Source organism: Melozone crissalis, unplaced genomic scaffold (assembly GCF_028551555.1).
Source record: "Melozone crissalis strain CALT ecotype California unplaced genomic scaffold, PUWL_Pcris_2 ptg000063l_1, whole genome shotgun sequence".
Taxonomy (NCBI): domain Eukaryota; kingdom Metazoa; phylum Chordata; class Aves; order Passeriformes; family Passerellidae; genus Melozone; species Melozone crissalis.
In genome coordinates, this window is record NW_026535841.1 from 3,826,728 (window position 1) to 3,844,159 (window position 17,432).

General features: G+C 40.8%; 1 protein-coding gene across 3 annotated transcripts in view; it reads left to right on the plus strand.

Annotated features, from left to right (window-relative positions):
* Window positions 1-17,432, plus strand: part of CABIN1 (calcineurin binding protein 1) — a 116,053-nt gene that overhangs the window by 86,490 nt on the left and 12,131 nt on the right. For all 3 annotated transcript variants that reach the window (XM_054288938.1, XM_054288940.1, XM_054288939.1), the window contains exons 32-35: window positions 1,682-1,778; window positions 3,017-3,658; window positions 4,093-4,167; window positions 13,806-14,076. In XM_054288938.1, coding sequence (XP_054144913.1) covers window positions 1,682-1,778; window positions 3,017-3,658; window positions 4,093-4,167; window positions 13,806-14,076 — 1,085 coding nt within the window. The remainder of the gene's footprint in view (window positions 1-1,681; window positions 1,779-3,016; window positions 3,659-4,092; window positions 4,168-13,805; window positions 14,077-17,432) is intronic.

Below are 17,432 nucleotides of genomic sequence, written 5' to 3' on the forward strand. Positions count from 1 at the left end.
AACAACCCTATTTTTAAAAACAGGGTGATTTTAGTTATTACTGAACTAATGGGGAGTCAGATGTTTATGGTTTGCTTTTCAGAGAAAAGAGAGCAAAATTACCAATTTAACCTAAAATCATAGAGAGGAAATATGTGTATTTAAAATATTGGCCTTTTGACTGAAATAGTACCCTTCAGAGTTATTTACTTGATTTCTAGGCCTCTCATTGAAACCAGCTAATTCTGAAATAGAAATTAAGTTTTCCATTAAACATGATTAGGTGGCAATGACAGCTGGAAGTGTTTTGCTTGAAAGCAGACTAAAACATTGTGTCCAAATACACTGAAATTACAGTGCTCTAGTAAATTAAATGAAGCTACAGAGTGAATGTTTTATACATACAGTGTTATTTTTTTTGTAATACTTACTAGGAAGAAAGGTAGTGGCACACCCATGAACCCAGGATTTTTAGAGCTAAAAATCCTGGGTTCAAAGGCAACTGATATGATCAAAGAGAGAGGATTTGCTGATGTCCTTAATCTCACATGCACGCTTTATCCAGAACATGAAAATCACCTGAGAGTTCAGCATAGCTTTGTGTAACTATAAGGTTCTTTTTCAAAAAAAGGATTGAATAAAAAGCTGGTATTTGAGGGGCACAGAGGGCTTGATACAAGAAAACTAAATCTGGTTGTCTGGTTTGCTCTGGGTTTGTTGTTTTCCCATTTCTCCCCTTCCCTCTGGTTATAGGCAAAGCTGTCTTCTGCTTCATCTTTGTGTCATCTCTGATCTTGTGGGGAGGGAAACAAAGCTAAAGTGTTAAATCCCAATATTGTTATATTTCAGAATGCACCTGTAGATTTTTGTTTGTTTCTTATGTTTTAAAGTTGTTGTGTTGCCTTTTTCTTGTTTTTCTTTCAATGTCCTTTGTCTTGGTTTAAAAGACAGGTGTCTGTTAAGGAAGGCAGGAGCCTCTCCTGAAATGAAAAATGTAAATCCCCTCCCTCTGAATTGTTATAATTCTGAAATTAGAGGGGGCTCTCAGGCAAATATATGGGAGTAGGAAGAACAGTTCCTTATTAGGAAAATTAAAAATACAAATGCAGTAGTACAAAAAAAGAAAACAAAACAGTGACAGAGTCAGAATAGGAGCTGACAGCCCATGTGTCAGGGCGGTGTCCCAGCCCCATGCCATGGGGGCTCAGCCCTCCTGCAGTGCCAGCTGTGGCTCTGCTGCAGCAGGGATCCTGCACAAGGGGGGAGTTTTCCTCTGCAGCTCCAGGGCTGCTGCAGATGGGCCTGGGCTCCCTCTGGCCATGCAGGGCAGCAGAAAGCTGCTCCTCTGGCAATGCAGGGGGCAAAGGCTGCTGTGCTGTGCCAGGCTCAGATTGGATCCAGGGAGGAATGCTTGGCTCCTCCCCTGGGCGCAGCATCTCCCCATGGGATGCTGGGATTGGATCAGCCCTGCAGGGACACTCAGTGGCCATGGACAGCAGAGATCTCCTGGAGGGAGGATTGGCTGTGGGAGGGATAAAGAAAAAACTGCCCCATGAACAGCAGAGAACTGCCCCACCATAACAGATGGCAATAAAATACACACCCAGCTAAATCTTGCAACCTAAGGCAGGCCTGGTTCTTGCTTTGGAGTGCTGTGAGCTTTTGGCAGCTGATTCCTTTCTCTCTCTCTTGCTGGGGACAGGAAGTACCTGCGTGATGCCGATCGCCAGGTGCTGGCCCAGCAAGCCTTTGTGCTCACAGTGAAGGTGCTGGAGGACACCCTCAACGATCTCACACAGGTGAGGCAGCAGGGCACCCCATGGCTCTCATCTAGTGATTAGCTTTGTCGGTGTTCACTCATTCCTTAGGTCTCCTGAGAATCAAAGATTGCATTTATAAGCACTTACTCCCAGTACCTTTTGTTTATATGACACTACACAGAAAAATTTCTTCCAGCATTGTTGATTTTTTGGTTTTGAATTTCAGTAACAAATACAGTTTGCAGTAAGAATTGCAAGATTGCAGTAAGTTTGGTCTGACTGTCCCTTAAACTTCAAATAATGGTAGATACATGTAATGTTCATGCTCTCCATTTTCAGGTGAGGTCTGTAGGAAAATTCCTTTTAAAATGAACTAAGATTCCTCTTGCAAGACAAACCCAGTCAGCTTGGACAGTCTACATGCCTAGACACTTTTCACTGCTAGTCCTTGACAGCACCACACTTATTATTACATATAATTGTAATGTAGCTTTCATTTTTAAAAGTCATACAGAAGCTAATCAGTTTCCAGGTTAAGGGATCTGGATATTGGAACTTTGCTTTGTAAATACATTCAAGGAAGAACTTGTTCCTAAGGGTTTTCTAAGTTAACAGGCTGTAGGCTTAACCAACTAAAAAAAAACATGGTCAAGAACACTGGAACTCTGTATATTAAATAGTTTATTCATAAATCTGGATGTAAGAGTTGTATCATTATCAGTTTTTGAAAGAAAAGATGATGTACTGAGGTTTTCTACCTTTGGAACTTCACCAAAGTAAAGGTACAAAAAGTAAAATACTTTAGCAGGGTTTTCCCTACTTCTTGATCTATTAACAAGAAGGTTCTGTAAGAATAACAAAAGGAAAGAGTCTTAAACTTGAGATTGATCTGCAGCTGCCAAAAGAAACAGATTTGGTTTTGATTTCAATATGTTAGAAGAAAAATTTGTGCAGTTAAAACCTTGGATTTCATTTAGTTGGATCCCTTAGCATGGACTGAAGTAGTGAGGGAAAATAAACATTGTGGCTTCAGTTCAGCCTGAGCTGTTGACACTTCTCTGTGGTTGTTTTCACTTATTAAAATACTTCTAATTGTAAGATTTGTGGCCTGGGTTAATTAATATTGAGAAACAAATAAGAATTAACATAGAATAAATGCATTTTCTTCAGCAGAAGCAGTAATGAAAGGTACTGGTCAATATTCATGATAGTCACAGCTGTGCTCAAATGCTTTTTGATTTCAATGATAACAGAGAGGAATGATTTCTTTTATTAAGGTTTCAGAAGATCAGGGTTCCAAGTCTTCTAGCCTTGCTTCAGGAAGGATGACAACAGACGTGTCCAATAAAAGCAGTGCAGAAGAGGGGAAGGATGTGCTCCCCAAAAAGGCAGCTCTGTCAGATGGAGCAGTGCATGGTACTGAAAATGGAGTGAAGGAAGCCACCCAGGGACAAATCCCCCATGCTATGGACATATTGGAACAGGAGGACAGGAGTGACAAGGAGATTAAAGAGCTTCCTGGCCCTGGTTCAGCTGAGCCCATGGATCTTGATGGCTTTTCCAATGACCCTGACAAAATTGATTCTTGCTGTAAGCGCGGCGAGCCGGAGCGGCTGCAGCCCGGCCGGAGCTCCAAGGACAGGGCTCCCGAGAGCAGGACTCCAGAACTTTCCTTGGAGGAGCTCAGCATCAGCTCAAAACACCAGCAGCAGGCAGCTAAAGGAACAATTCCAGCAGCACCTACAGAAGAACCTGTCCAGAGGTCAAGCAGGAAGAGGAAATTACTTGAGGATGTGGAGTCTGGAAAAACACTTCTGCTCGATGCTTATCGAGTGTGGCAGCAGGGCCAGAAAGTCATGGCCTATGACCTGGGCAAAATTGAGAAGATCATGTCTGAAACATACATGCTGATTAAGCAGGTATTAAATTTAAGAAATGATTAATTTTAAGAAATTATTAATTGTCATTTCTCTATGTGGCCTCAGGTTTTAGGATATAACAGGAATTGCTAAACCAAGCCCTTTATCTGTTTGAAACCTTCCCAAAGAACCATTCTTTTGACAAGGCCATTGCTGGGGATAGGGAGTAGGACTCTCCATCTTTTAAAACTAAATTTCTGAAATGAGTTAAGAGCTGTAGTACCACTTACATGGTGTTTGTTCAGCTAAATGTTAGTTTGAATTGAGAGAGCTGAGTATTTATCTTTGGGGATGTGCTCCTGAATAATTTAAGGTCAGCATTTTGCTGTAGAACTGCTGCTTCCATGCTCTACATCCCCATTTCATCTCAATTTAATTAGATTTATAGATGAGCTAAGTAATTATGACTTCATTAGTTGTGGTTCTGTGTTCAGGTGGATGAAGAAGCAGCACTTGAACAGGCAGTCAAGTTTTGCCAGGTGCATATGGGAGCATCAGCACAGAAACAGGTAAGTTCTGAAGCCTTTGAGTGCTGATTTTATGAGTCTTTACAGGCTCAAAATCTATTGCTGAGTGTCTGCAGCACCTAGAAATGCCTACTTGCCTTGTATTGGTGCCATCTGCATTAGTAGGAAGATCACCCCTTTATTAGTGTCACTGCTGCTGTTTATAGCAGGCTTGCAGGATTGTTTTCATGCCCAAAAGCTTTTGGGGAAACCCTAAACAATCTTCAAATTCAAATATTTATGGCATACTACAATTTCCCTAATGTCCACATCATACCCAGCATTTCATGGATGGTAATTACTTCTCTCTGCTCCCTAAGGGCTCCAACCTCATCAGCTCTTGCCTTGCTGGCATTGCACTCTGCTCTGAGATACCAGATAGATTTTCTTTAACTCTGTTAAAAACAAGCTGTTACTCAGTTTGTTTTTAGCTTGTAGTTTCTGGGTTTACTCAGCAAACAATTATAATAGCTTTAAATGGATCATTATTTATCAGTTCTTAATGTGATATCAAGGCCAAGAAGAAAACTGGATGAATGACATATTTATTGGTGTTCATTTTGCAGCCCCAGAGTATTTACTAGATTTGTATTTTCCATAATTTTTGTTCAGTTAAAATGTGCTTTTGTATGGTGCATCTCTTAGCAGAGTAATAGGAGAGGATGTAAGAGGAAAGGGAGGTTTTTTTCTTTATTAGGTTTTCATGGAAGTGACTTTCTCCAATTTGTGCCCCTCAGGAAGTCAGTAACATTGTTCCATTGAACTATAGAAATGAACAGAAATGTCAAGAGAGGTATTTAGTACAAGTGTTGGCTTGCTTGTAGTCTGGTATTTCAGGTTTTAATTTTTTTTAATAAATAAATGTTAGCTCAGCATGGTAAACCTTTTTGAGTTTATTTTGGGGAAAAAATAGACATCATCACACTGTGATTTATGACTTCAAAATAAAAAGAATTTGCTAGAAAGCTTCTTTAAAAAGTAATGTCACTGTTGCTTTTTTGGATGTATTCACCTTTTTAAAAAACGCTCACCAAATTCTCCTTTACCAATCCAATTCCTTGCTGGGCTTTCTTGAAGCTTCTGGGAATGTCACTGCTATTCCTGTTTTTCCAGCAGTCACCAGGTGAAACCATTCTCATATTTTGCCGCTCAGGCATGTAGCAAAACATGAGAATGGTGAAAAACCTGCACACAAACTGATCCTGAGAGTAGACACAATAGGTGAGCTAGTATTTAACAGCACTGGGAGCAATAAGATTTCCTGTTAAATCACTTGAAATAAAACATGCCCCTTCACATGCCGCACTTGGAAGCTTTCCCTTTTAGGAAGCAGCCCCAGCTAACGAGGTTATTACATCCTGCACTCTCATTTTGCTCTGCTCCTAGCAGGATCTTGCAAGCTGTGTGAAGCTGCTCCTACAGCACTGTGAATTAGTGTGGAGACACAGGAATAGCCACTCTTGTAGACATCTGTCTGTTTTCAGCAGACTGAATCCTGTTTTATTTAAAATTGGCAAGTATTTGCCTTCTGTAAGCAAATGATGTCATGCACAGAGCTGCTGCAGCAGGGGGAAATGCTTTGTTCCTGGATGGTTTGAGTGGGTTTGCAGGGCCTGTGGTTCTTCAGTCACTCAGCCCAAGAAATTGACAGTAAAAAAAGGCACAAAATCCACCTTGATATGTCTTTTCTCAGCTGGCTCTTGTATTTTAAAGTTGCAGGCATTATATTGTTTCTTTATGAAAGTTTTCACTTGCTACTAAAATTAGGCATTACTTAAATTCTGCCTTTTCAACTTTCTTCCAGAGCAGTCAGAGTTTGTAATCTAAATATTTCACAACAATGTTCAAACCTCTCCTGGCACAGGCAGGAAACAATAGAGCAGTCATGAGAGGAGCTGGACAAAGTGGGTCCTTACACTTCTGTGAGCAGATCTAATCTTTTTAATGGCTTGGCAAGGCTGTGACCCTTTGACTTGGTTTCAGAAATCCTCTCTGGTTCTTATGAGTGTTTTGAGCCTGTGAGAGGCACATCACCTACAAAATCAGCTAAAAACATGGCAAGTGGCTGAGAAAGAAGCTTTGAAGAAGGCAGAAAATTCAGAGGTACAAAACCTTGCCATGATAAGTTCCAGTGCTCCTGTAGGACTGGAGAAATTGGAGTGTTTTCCATCAATTCCAGAAATTTATATAAAATGATGTTCTATGTAAGTTGCTGAGACATTTCTTTCAGTATTCAATATTAATATTTTTTTAGTGATATATTAATCAACTCCAGCACAATTTGGTTCACAATTTACAGAGTGGTGATGCAACATTTAGAAGTGCTTTTGTGGAGAAAGGTATGGCCAAAAGTAATTCCTCCAATTTTTGTCCTTTTCCCTTCAAATTCTTAAGTGTGAATAAGACTTTTGATATAACCTATCAAATGGGCTGAAATCCAGTGGTGGTGGCTGAATCTTTAGCAATCAAGTAACTAAAGTTTCCCTGGAGATTAATTGACCTTCTGAGCAAGCAGCATTTTGAAGGTTTCTTGTTCTTTTCTTTGATTTTTCTGTCTGAGAATGTTATCTAAAAGATTTGCAGAGATCCTCAAAGCAGTCATCTCAGTTGCTCTGAGTTATATTTTTAGTCTTGCCAACTGTGATTTTCATATGAAATTAATGGTCCCTGGAAATGGAGTCCTTGTTGGGGGAGGAGGAAAGATTGAGGCAGACAGGTTTGATTCTGAGTTAGCATTGTACTTCAATACCTTGTCCTGAGGACCAAGGAGGGGACACGTTGGCAGAAAGCAGTGCTGAGGATTCTAGATAATTAGAGAATTCCTAATTAGCCTTTCCATTGACTGCCTAAAATTGCTGTTGGGAAATTCTTCATTTTATGCTGTTAAGGACATATTGACATGGGAAAGGTATTGCAGTACAAGCTAAGGATGGAGCTTTGTATTGCACAGAATATTCTGTAAATGCACCTGGAGATACTTTAGTTTAAGAACCCATCTGTCTTCTGTTTTCCTGCAATCTGAAAAGGTATTTTTATTACTGTGGACTTAATATTAAATTCCTTAATACTAAAAGTACCCCTTTCACCAGTGCTGAAAGACAAGACAGTTAAAACTCAGTGGTTGTGTGTTGGGATCTAATGTACCACTAATCCTGAGAACTGAATTTATATAAAACAAATACTTTCAAACATTGTAAAAATCAACATTGCACACAGGGCTGGATTTAACATCTCTAAAAATACAAGAGTGTTCAGAGGCAAAGTTCCAAAATGCCACTGAGTCTCTGCTCCTGGGTTGTGACCCCTGAGAGCTGGGACTCTGTGCAGAAAGCCCTGGAAACGGGTAGTGTTGTAGGAGCTGAAATTTCTATTGGCTCTTCAAGGTATAGTATATCATCCAAATGTCATGAGAAGGGGCTATTTCAACATTGCTGAGTTATTTAAGACTCACTGCTGCCTTAGCCAAAAAATCCTTGCTCTGGGACCAGCTCCATCCCTGAAGTGTCGGGGAGAGAAAGGAAATTTTCAACTGCTCTTTGCTGCTCCATCTGCCAGGCCTTGAGCTCTCCCTGCTTGGTTCTGGCTGCCCAAATTCTCCTTTTCACCTTTTGCTTCACTCAGCTCCTCCTCAGGAGCACAACCATGGCCACCTTCTCCCCCTGGCTGCTGCCAGGCTCCAGGTGCTTTCCCCATTTCCCTCTGTCAACCTCCAGTCAAAACACATCAGCAGATTTCAGTGTCAGCTCTAATTAAGAGTGATGCTTCATGGAGCTACCAGCAGAATCAAAACAATGACTTTTATTACAAACACAATCAGGTTATGCAAATGAGCCTTTCATGCTCCTGGCAGGCTGCCAGGGTGATCCCTGATTTTATGAAGTTTTGCTGCTGCTGTAATAGAAAAGTGTTGTTTTATATAGAAGTGTTGTCATATAAAGGTGCTGGTTTAGTGCTCTTCCTGCCCTTCTCTAGTTCAGAACAGGTAACTGAGGTCTTGTCTTCTCCTTCCACCAGTGTTTGCCCCTTCCCAGGGCTGATCAGTAGTTTGAATCCACAGTTGCAGAATTTTCTGGGATCGTTGGTGGGTTTGATGTGTTTTATCTTTTCCCAGGGCTGGTGATCAGTAGTCTGAATCCACAACTTCATGCTGCAGAATTGTCTGGGGTCATTGGTGGGTTTGATGTGTGAGGGCTGTGCTGAACCCACACACCAGAAGCTCAGATGGACTCTGGAGCATGGCTCTGGTGCTGGGACCTTTCAGGGAATGTGATATTTCACTTGGAACAGGAAAACATTTTCTGCTGTGAGTGAAGCTAGAGGGCACTCCCATGGATTTTTCCCCTTCTGCTGTGGAATGCAGTCAGCACTGCAGTGACATGGGCTCTCAGGCATTTTTCTTCAAGGAGAAAACTTGAGAGTGACTTCTTTGAACTGCCTTGGGTGTCTAGAGCGTTTTCTTCTCAAATTCTCACATTAAAAAAAACCCACAAAGCAACAAACCACCAAGCTGTTCTCTTCAGGAAACAGCTAAAAGCCTTCTGTAAAGGCACTTTGCTGGGAATGGGAGGAGATTAGGAGAATATTAAATAATTAGAAAATAATCATCTTCTACCTCATGTGTTTTCTCCCCCTTTTTGTTCCACCCACATGCTGCTAATTTTCATCTTTTCTTCCTGCACATCAAGACGTCAGAGACTGCTTACAGAAAAAGTTGTTTTTCCTGAGTTGTCTGTATGCTTTATTAATGCAGCAAAGCTGACAAGAAAGGAGGGGGAAGGAGGAGGTGGGGATGGGGGGGACAAAAGGACGAGCTCTTTCATGGTCTCCTACCAAAGGGTGACCATTTTGCTCACTGTTGCATTTGCCAGTTGCCATGGCATCCCCCTCTCACTCTATCCTGGAGGTGTATTCTTGATATAATTAACAGCTCTCCTCCTTCTGTCTCCTGCAGAAAGCAATCATTAAGTGAACATGAAGGAAAGAAAAGACACTTTTTATCTTTTACTTTGGATATTCATGGTTTTCGTCCTGCTACCTGGTCTCTCTTGGTCCAATAATGATGGTTTTGTGTATGGAAGTGTTGCTGTAATATGGCTGCAGGACATTGAGCCCCTGCTTGCATTTGTGTTAATGGAGGGTTTAATTAGGCTAAAGTTCAATTTTATGTGTGTAAACCTTTGTTATTTTCTGTATATTAAGTGGTCTTGGGAAATACAAGGCTCTTCAGAATCCTGATCATGGATATTACTGCTATTTGTGATGCACCTAGAAGAAAACTTCCAAATGTTATTTATTTCAAATGCTGCTGTAGAGGGATTGAGGGAAAAAAATTAAGAATGGACAGGCATAATTTAATTAAAACACAATATTGAGCAGGAATTGGGGTGGTAGTACTGTGGAATGTGGCCAGCATATTCCTGTGTGACAGGAGATGTTCTGGTGTCCTTTTAAAAATAAACACCTTTGTGTGAGGTGGGTTCTGACTTCAGTCCCACTAGAGTGCTAAACTCAGGCATGGGAGTAATTGGAAAAAAAAAAAAAAAAGAAATCACAAGAAAATGTTATGTAACAGTTGCAGTTCCAGCATCTTTCATTAGGAAACTTTTGTTGGGAAAGCTGTCACTTTCCCTTTCTGGAACATTTGCTTGTTAATTTTTCCCACAGCCACAGAGCAGTGAGCTCTCCCAAAAGCAGGAGTGGGAAGGTTGCTGGAGGATTTCTTTGTTTTTCAAAATGTGTTTTTTAAAAACAGCAAGTGTGGTAAAAACAGAGCCTTGGTCAGGTTCTCTGGTTTATGACTTCACAGGCTGCAAAGTAAATTTTTGCTCATGTTTTATCTTAATGCTGGATTTCTTTTAGCTGCTGCTCAAGTGCCTCTCTGGGAAGCTGTAGGGAGCTATTTTTTCCAGTAACATCTGTGAAAAAATTCTGCACTTTTGCTGATAATTTTATTGGTGAAAGGCTGTCCCAGTGCTGGATTTTCAGCATTTTCCTTCCTTGTTTTTACATCAGCTTTCAACATGGGAAGGGTTTGTCCATCACCTCTGTGAGGCTGAATGAACTCTTTGAGGTGTGTGCTGAAATAGTCCAGGTTCTAACAAATAAAGAGAAAGTCAGAATTAATCACCATTCACACAGGCATCCATCCTAGTTACTCATTTACATTTCAGCTTTATACATTCTTCAAAATGAAAACAGTTTTTGCTAGGTTCATTAAAGAGAATTAAGATAGTGGGCCCTTTATGGAAGCAGTGGATCATCCATGACACCTCATTTGGATATTAATAATAAACCTTAAATATTTCTTCTACCCACTTTGATATAGTAGTCAATACAAAAAGAGTGCTGCAAACCCTTCAGTACCTCATGTTTTTAAAAAATGTTGAAGGAAGTCCAGTCTTGACTAGAGGAACCTGTAATTACAATGAAAGACAGGAAGAAATCAGATAAGAGTTTTTATCTGAATTCAGTTATATTCACATGTTCTGTAAGTAAGTTTAAATGTTAGAAAGTATTATTTTCTTCTTGGCACTCTGTAATAGTGGTGGTAACAGAGGCAGAGTGTGGTGAGGTGGATTGGAGAGGGGAAAAGGAGAAGTTCTGAGTCACAACTGACTGAGATTTGGCTTAGTACCACAGCAAAGCAAAAACTAAAAAATAATCTTCTGATGAGAAACCACATAAAACACTGGTAAGGTTTGTCACTGCCTCTCCATTTCCTACTGTCTGTCTGTGGAAAACAATCTTTATTGTGCCTTGCTGGTGCTTTAGCAGTAGAGATAGATGAACAAAAGGCTTCTGGTAAATCCAGGGCTGCTGTGGTGAGTTTTTCTGGGTTTATTTCTCAGCTGGCTGTTATTAGGTCCTGTTTTCCTGGAGATCTGCAGGATGATGAAATGTGGCCCCATAAGTGCTGAGCAGTGGAGTTGGTGACATTCCCTGGGCTGCCTGTTGTGAGCGGCATCACCTGCTGATCAGAGGTGCTGGGGTTCTTGCCCCTACATAAACCCCAAATCTTTTAAAGAACCTGTGCCTCACTGTGCTGCTCATCTGGGCTTTGTGCCTCCAGCTTTTGGATGGTCTGCAGCTCCTGAATGCAGTACAAACACACAAAGCAGGTTTAAATCCCTTTTCTTAAGGCTCTGTGAGTTACACAGTGCACAGTAACCAACAATGGGGTTTTTAGTGCTTGGCTCTGATTTTAAAGAGAGCTTTCTCCTTTTTCTTCCACTCCCACCCCCTTTTTTGAAAAAAAAAACCAAACAAAATCAGTGTAAGATTTTTTTGTTTTTCCTCCCAAACTCTTTGTTTCATTGGGTTGAAAAGAACCTGTGTGTTTACAGCAGCCTGAGACAACTCTTCACCAGTTCACATCTGGAAAATTCCCTGTAAAGTATAAACACAATAATCCTGGTGTTGCTTTCTTTAGTTTAAGGCTGCACTTTTTGACTACACATTGGAATTTTCAGTCATGGTTTTCCTGAATCAGAAGCATCACGTTTCTTTCTTATTTTTGTATTTTTATTATATTTTTGTAAATAAAACGTTTTTTAAGCTTTATTATATTTTTGTAAATAAAATGATCCTGAAGAACCTTGTATTCTCTGGAAAAAGAGCTGGGATGCTTCATCCTGGTGAGGAGAATAATGGAGGATAAGGTTATGGAATTGTGATTTTCAGCAGAAAGGAAGGAACCAGACAAGAGGCACCATTTAAACTTGCAGCAAGAGAAATTTGGATGAAATGATTGGAAACAAATGTTCACTGGGAAGGTGGTAAAACACTAGAAAGGGGCCTGGAGAGGCTCTGGAATCTCCTTGGCAATATCTGGGCTGGGCTGGCCCTGGCCCCAGTGAGCTGATGGGACTGGGAGGTTGGGCTGGAGACCTCCAGAGGTCCCTTCCAGCAGCAATTATTCCAGGGGCTGCACTCTCTAATCATTTTTCATCTGAATACCATCCAAATACTGCTGAGTTACTTTCCAAATGTCCTTTTTGTGGCTCTGCAAATAGCTGTGCATTTCTGTAGAGATCTGAGGTGCAGATCCATTTTTAACATCTATGTACCTTAGTAGTACCTTCCTGTGTTTCTCCAGTAAAAAATCTGGATACAATACAAGCACAGAAATGTCAGGTTCTACATCACCCATTATGCAAGTTAATGAAGTGCAGGGGTGTGAAGGGCTTTCCCTTTAAATCACAGCTGAAAACATTTCCTCAAGTGATCTCACTTCTAGCTTAAGGCTTGCTCCTGCAGTTCCATTTCCAGGTTTGTGTGATCCCATTTGTGTGTTGAGACCTTTAGTTTTGGAGCTGATGCTTTCAGCACCAGAAACTTGCTGTTTTCAGAGGCAGAACAGACCTTTTTTTGACCCAGTGTGGTAATTGTTGTGAATATAGCTGCTTTATTTTCTTCTTTTTTTTGTGTGTGTGTACACCTAGAATCTAGCAGGTTTTAATTGTATGCTTTTTAGAGATTGATTAATCAAGTTCAGGAACTTCAAAAATACATTCTGCCAATTATTTTTTTCTAAATGTACTTGTGTGCTCTCTACCTTTGAATTTTAAGTATGCATTTTCTCCACCTGAAAGCTCCTCTGTTCTCTCAGTGAAATTCTACTGACTTTTCTGGCTTTGTGGTAAATCTTTGGTCATCTAGGACATTAGTGTCCAATTTGATTTTACATTTGACAGCTGAATCCTGTTTCTGTTTCAGACATTCTTACTCTTATCACCAGGGTTAAAATGAGGGGATTTTTCTTGTTAGAGGTATGAAGCAAACAATTAAACATCTGAGAATTCTATCTGACTACATCTTTCATGGTCCAATAAATCTCCATTAAATGAAGACTGTAGAGAGTGTAAAATAAATGCTTTCTGTGGCCTCACAAGCAAGAATACTTTATTTGATTACTGATAAAAGTTACAGAGAAGATATTCATTTTATGGGTACTTTTATTCCCTTCTTTGGTGAATTTATGTCCCACTTCTACCTTCTGTCTGTGTAATAAATGACACTGCATTCAATTTTTAGCTTTGGAGAGGAGCACTGCTCCTGGTGCCTCTCTTGCTGTGCTCAGGCAGCAGATCTCCCTGAGCCTGCTTCAGCTGGACCTCAGTGCTATCACTTCTGCACTTGTCAGGAATTCATGGTTTGGAGTTATGCTCCTCTCTTATTTCACAAGTGAATACTTTTTCTATTTTCTCCATTTCTCACATAATTCACTAAGAATTATTTCTTGTGATAATTTGCAAAGTCTCTTAAAGCAGTGCAGATCTGTTTTTTCAGGTCAAGAACTTGTCAATGTATTTTTAAATGAAAGAAATATGTTTCTGTTTACAGGAGATTGTAACTCATGCTTAATTACAGAGTTCAGGGAAGCATGCTATGTTGTGAGGGATGTGTTAAATTAAACTTTGTAAATGTGAATAAGTGTTCAAGTGCTAGTTTGATAAACAGACCATAAAGAACAGAAAAATAATCCATAAAGGAGAAAAGATTTCTTTAGAATAGTGATTGAGTCATTGTTCTATTATATTCACTTTAAAGAAAGTGTTTTCTGTCCATGAAATGAGCTGCTTGCAGGTGGCACAGTCAGTGCCCTGCAGGGTTTTTCTCACTGCTGCCCCTTTTCTGTGCAGGCCACAGGAGAAGCGCCCACGACCCCAAAGCACCCGAAGGACACCCGGGACAGCTTCTTCCCCGTAGCCCCAGCCACACTGCATCCCACCCCAGTGAATCCAGACACTGTGACTCCTGAAAACCTCCTGAGACTGACCGAGCTGCACTCCAAAGCCAAGCCAGCCTCTTCCTCTTCATCCTCCTCGTCCTCGGCGTGCTCGGTGCCGCCGGAGCAGCCCCGGGGCCCGGGCACAGAGGCTGCCCCCAGCATGGGGGATGCTGCTGCTCCTGGTAAGTCTGAGCCAGGGAGCTCCTGCTGGGCCCCTCTGATCACATTCCACATGCTGAGCTAGTGCCTGAGCTCTGGTTCTGTCCCCTTTTCTCATTGCTACACCATGCTCAAAAACCAAGACAGGTTTGTGTCTTGGTCCTGAAGTAGATCTGTATAATCAATACATTAATTTATGGGATAGATTAAAAGAGTGACCACTCTATGTAATTAGTATGTGAAATCATGAAATATCAGCCTGAAAATAGTCATCTCTTTTAGAGAATTGAAGCCTCTAGCAGCATTCAAATGAAAATTATTTTGTTTTCCTCAATGAGTTGAGGCTCCATTTCTTCTAATGTTTAAAAAGATTTAAGGTTTTTTTTAAGTGATTACAATTAAAATAAACTGGTGAGCAGCCTAAATCTGTCTTAGAAGTGCTTGATTAGCATAATTAGCTGTGCAGCTCTCACTGCCCAGCATATGTGAGTGTGGAGATACATAACACTGATGAACAAGATTCTGCATGGAAAGTTAGCTTATCATCACTATTATGTTTCACATTGCAGAAAAGAAGCATCTGACAGGACCAGAATGTTGGAATATGTTATTTATAGCCCTGGTGTGGTTATGTGCCAGGTTAGAGCACAGGAAAGGATTGAAGAAGCCAAACAAATGTTATTTATTGTATAGCATGATTGTGTGATTTGTTGATGACTGTATTATGTAATTGGTCCTATACAGTTTTCTAGATGAGGAAAGAAAAGATGAGAATGCTGTCATTTGCTTTAGTGCTGTCATGGCAGGCTGGCTTGTTAGCAGACAAAAAAATCTCTGTGCTGGGCAATACTGATCCACTTTGGAGAGTGAGGTAAGATCAGACCCAATTTCAGACTTGCCCAGAGAGGTAGATGGCAATATTTGTGGGACACTGTGCACGTTAAGGTGGCACAGCACCTGCCATGGGCTGTGCTTTGTTGCAGCTTTAGGAGAAGCACTGTCTGAAAAAGCATCTGCTGCTGCCTGTTTACATCTGTTTACAAGGCTGAGCCCAGCACTACTCACAAAATGCCTTAGACAAGTCAGGGGAGCCCAGATAAAGTTATGAATGAACCACACAGAGAACAGGTATTGTGGAAATTGATACATAAAGAATCAGTGGATATAGTGTCCAGATCTGTGACAGAGGAGGTTTGCTTAGTTTGGAATTGTGACTTTGTAAAGTTTTTGTCTTTATACTGCTGGTGTGTCATTTCTTTCCTTATGTAATCAGCCTTGTTATTTGAATGCACACAGTCTGAATTCATCAGCAGTGAGGAGCAAGTTAGGGAGAAATAGATTTTCCCAATTTGCTAATCTCTGAGCACGGAACAAAACTGAAATTTAACATCTAGTATCAGCAGCTGTATTAACATCTAGCATTTGTATTGTCTAATTTTCCTTCTCTGCAGTTCCAGGGAGAGATTGCCTTAGGAAAGGAAGAGAGAAAAGGGGAGTGATGAGGAAGGAATGGCTCAGTCTGTGTGTAAATTGCATTTGTTACTCTCCTTGGGAAGCAAAAGAATGGAGTTGCCTGGTGTCATAAGATGTCTTGTCTGGCTCGCTCAGCAGGGAGGAATTTGAGTTTGTGCCTAGACAACAGGGGAGGAAAAACTGAATCCTCTGTGAAGCTGTTATGGGCTTGCTAAGGAGCCTGGTGTAGGAATGACAATGCTGGTAAGAACTCAGGCATTCTTCTGGCTTTCAAACAGAACTCAGGAGCATTTTTGATGTGCCTTCCTCTCTGCAACTCCCCAGGCCACGTTGCAGTGATTGGAACATTTATTGTAATCTTTTGACTTTCTGGGCTTTGTTAAGGTTGTAGAGTTAGATATTGTTCATTCTCCTTTGATGTTTTCTATACATCATTTTGGTTGAGGGAGATGGAAGGGTTGGCTGCCAAAATTACACCTCTGGAACTGAACATCAAGAGGCTCTGTCTCCAAAGCTCAGTGCTGAATGCCTGAGTTGTATCTGGCTCTCAGCCCTACCTGACAGGTCATTTCTCTAGCTGAGAGAGACACCAATTACTGCTGTGGCCTTTCTTCCTCTTTTCTTTTTAATTCTCCTACCTTTGCATCCACCTTCTCTAAAAAGAATTAGTTATAATTCTGTTGCAACCCTTTTTCATCTGCCTTCCCTTAGTTCTGTTTGGGTAAAAACTCCTCCCATTTTTAGAGTAAACTGTTTCCAGCTTTCTTGTCTCATAACTTCTACCTGCACCTACTTATTCATGTGGAAGTATTACACATCAGAGAGTATTAGCTGCTCTCATTTTCTCTGATTTCACCCAGGAAAAGGAGTTGTTTTTCCAAGCATTGTTGATGCTGTGCCACTCATTTCTGTGTAAATGTTTTCCTGAGGTTTTGTCTGGTTTATGACTGATGGTGCAGAGCACAGCAAGATGGAGTCCAGCAGCAGAGGGGTGATGGTGGCAATTTCAGGAAAACCTTCCTACATTTGGGTAAAAATGTGCTTGGGACTCTGAGCCTGCCTAACATTTCTCTGGGGAAGCTAAAATAGGACAATTAAGGTAAATTCTCTCCAGCCTGTCACACTGTTCCACTATTACATGGCTCTAAATTGCTGAAAAATCCTGACATTTTCTTCTTGGCTGTCCTTATTGCAATAATGATTTTTATGAGGAATGAGCAGGAAGACATTCACATTTGAGTTCTGATACCAAGAGAAGGTTTTTATACCTGGAATTATTTAAAGTTCTGTGTTTTGCTTAAAGCCAGCTATTTGCCAAGTTGGAATATAAAATCCAAGTAGAAGACTCCCCACTATTAATTTTTTGTCCATTTAAGGCCTAAGCAGTTCAATATGAAAGCAAGGTCATGATAAAGCTGTCCAAAGTTAGAAATTCAAAGCTGGGGAAGACAATTCTTTGTGTTGTGCAGGGAAGTGGCACTCCATAACCATGGGAATATCCTGCTGTAATTTCACATGTTTGTGAAATGGGCACAACAGGGGAAGTAGAGGTGTGTAAATACAGCTCAGCCTGTAGAACTTGGAGAGTTTCAGAAGCACAAGAAATAAATACAAGAGAGGACAGTTGTGTGGAAAGATGAGCAGATTATTGCACACAGAGCAATGAAGTTAAATTGTTTGAGTGTGTGCAGGCAGCTGCAGAATCCTTGAAAGGCAAATGTTCCAAGTAAAGAGGGATTTGAAGTGGGAAATCCTAAGAATTCAATAACACTCAGTAGTGTTGGAATGTGACATTTCACCCTGTAGGATAACTGGGTGCTGGAGTCACAGGAGAGCTTTGAGGTGTCAGGAGCATCTTTTCCCTGAAGTCTGCAACTTAATTTATTTTAGCAACTGATACATGACT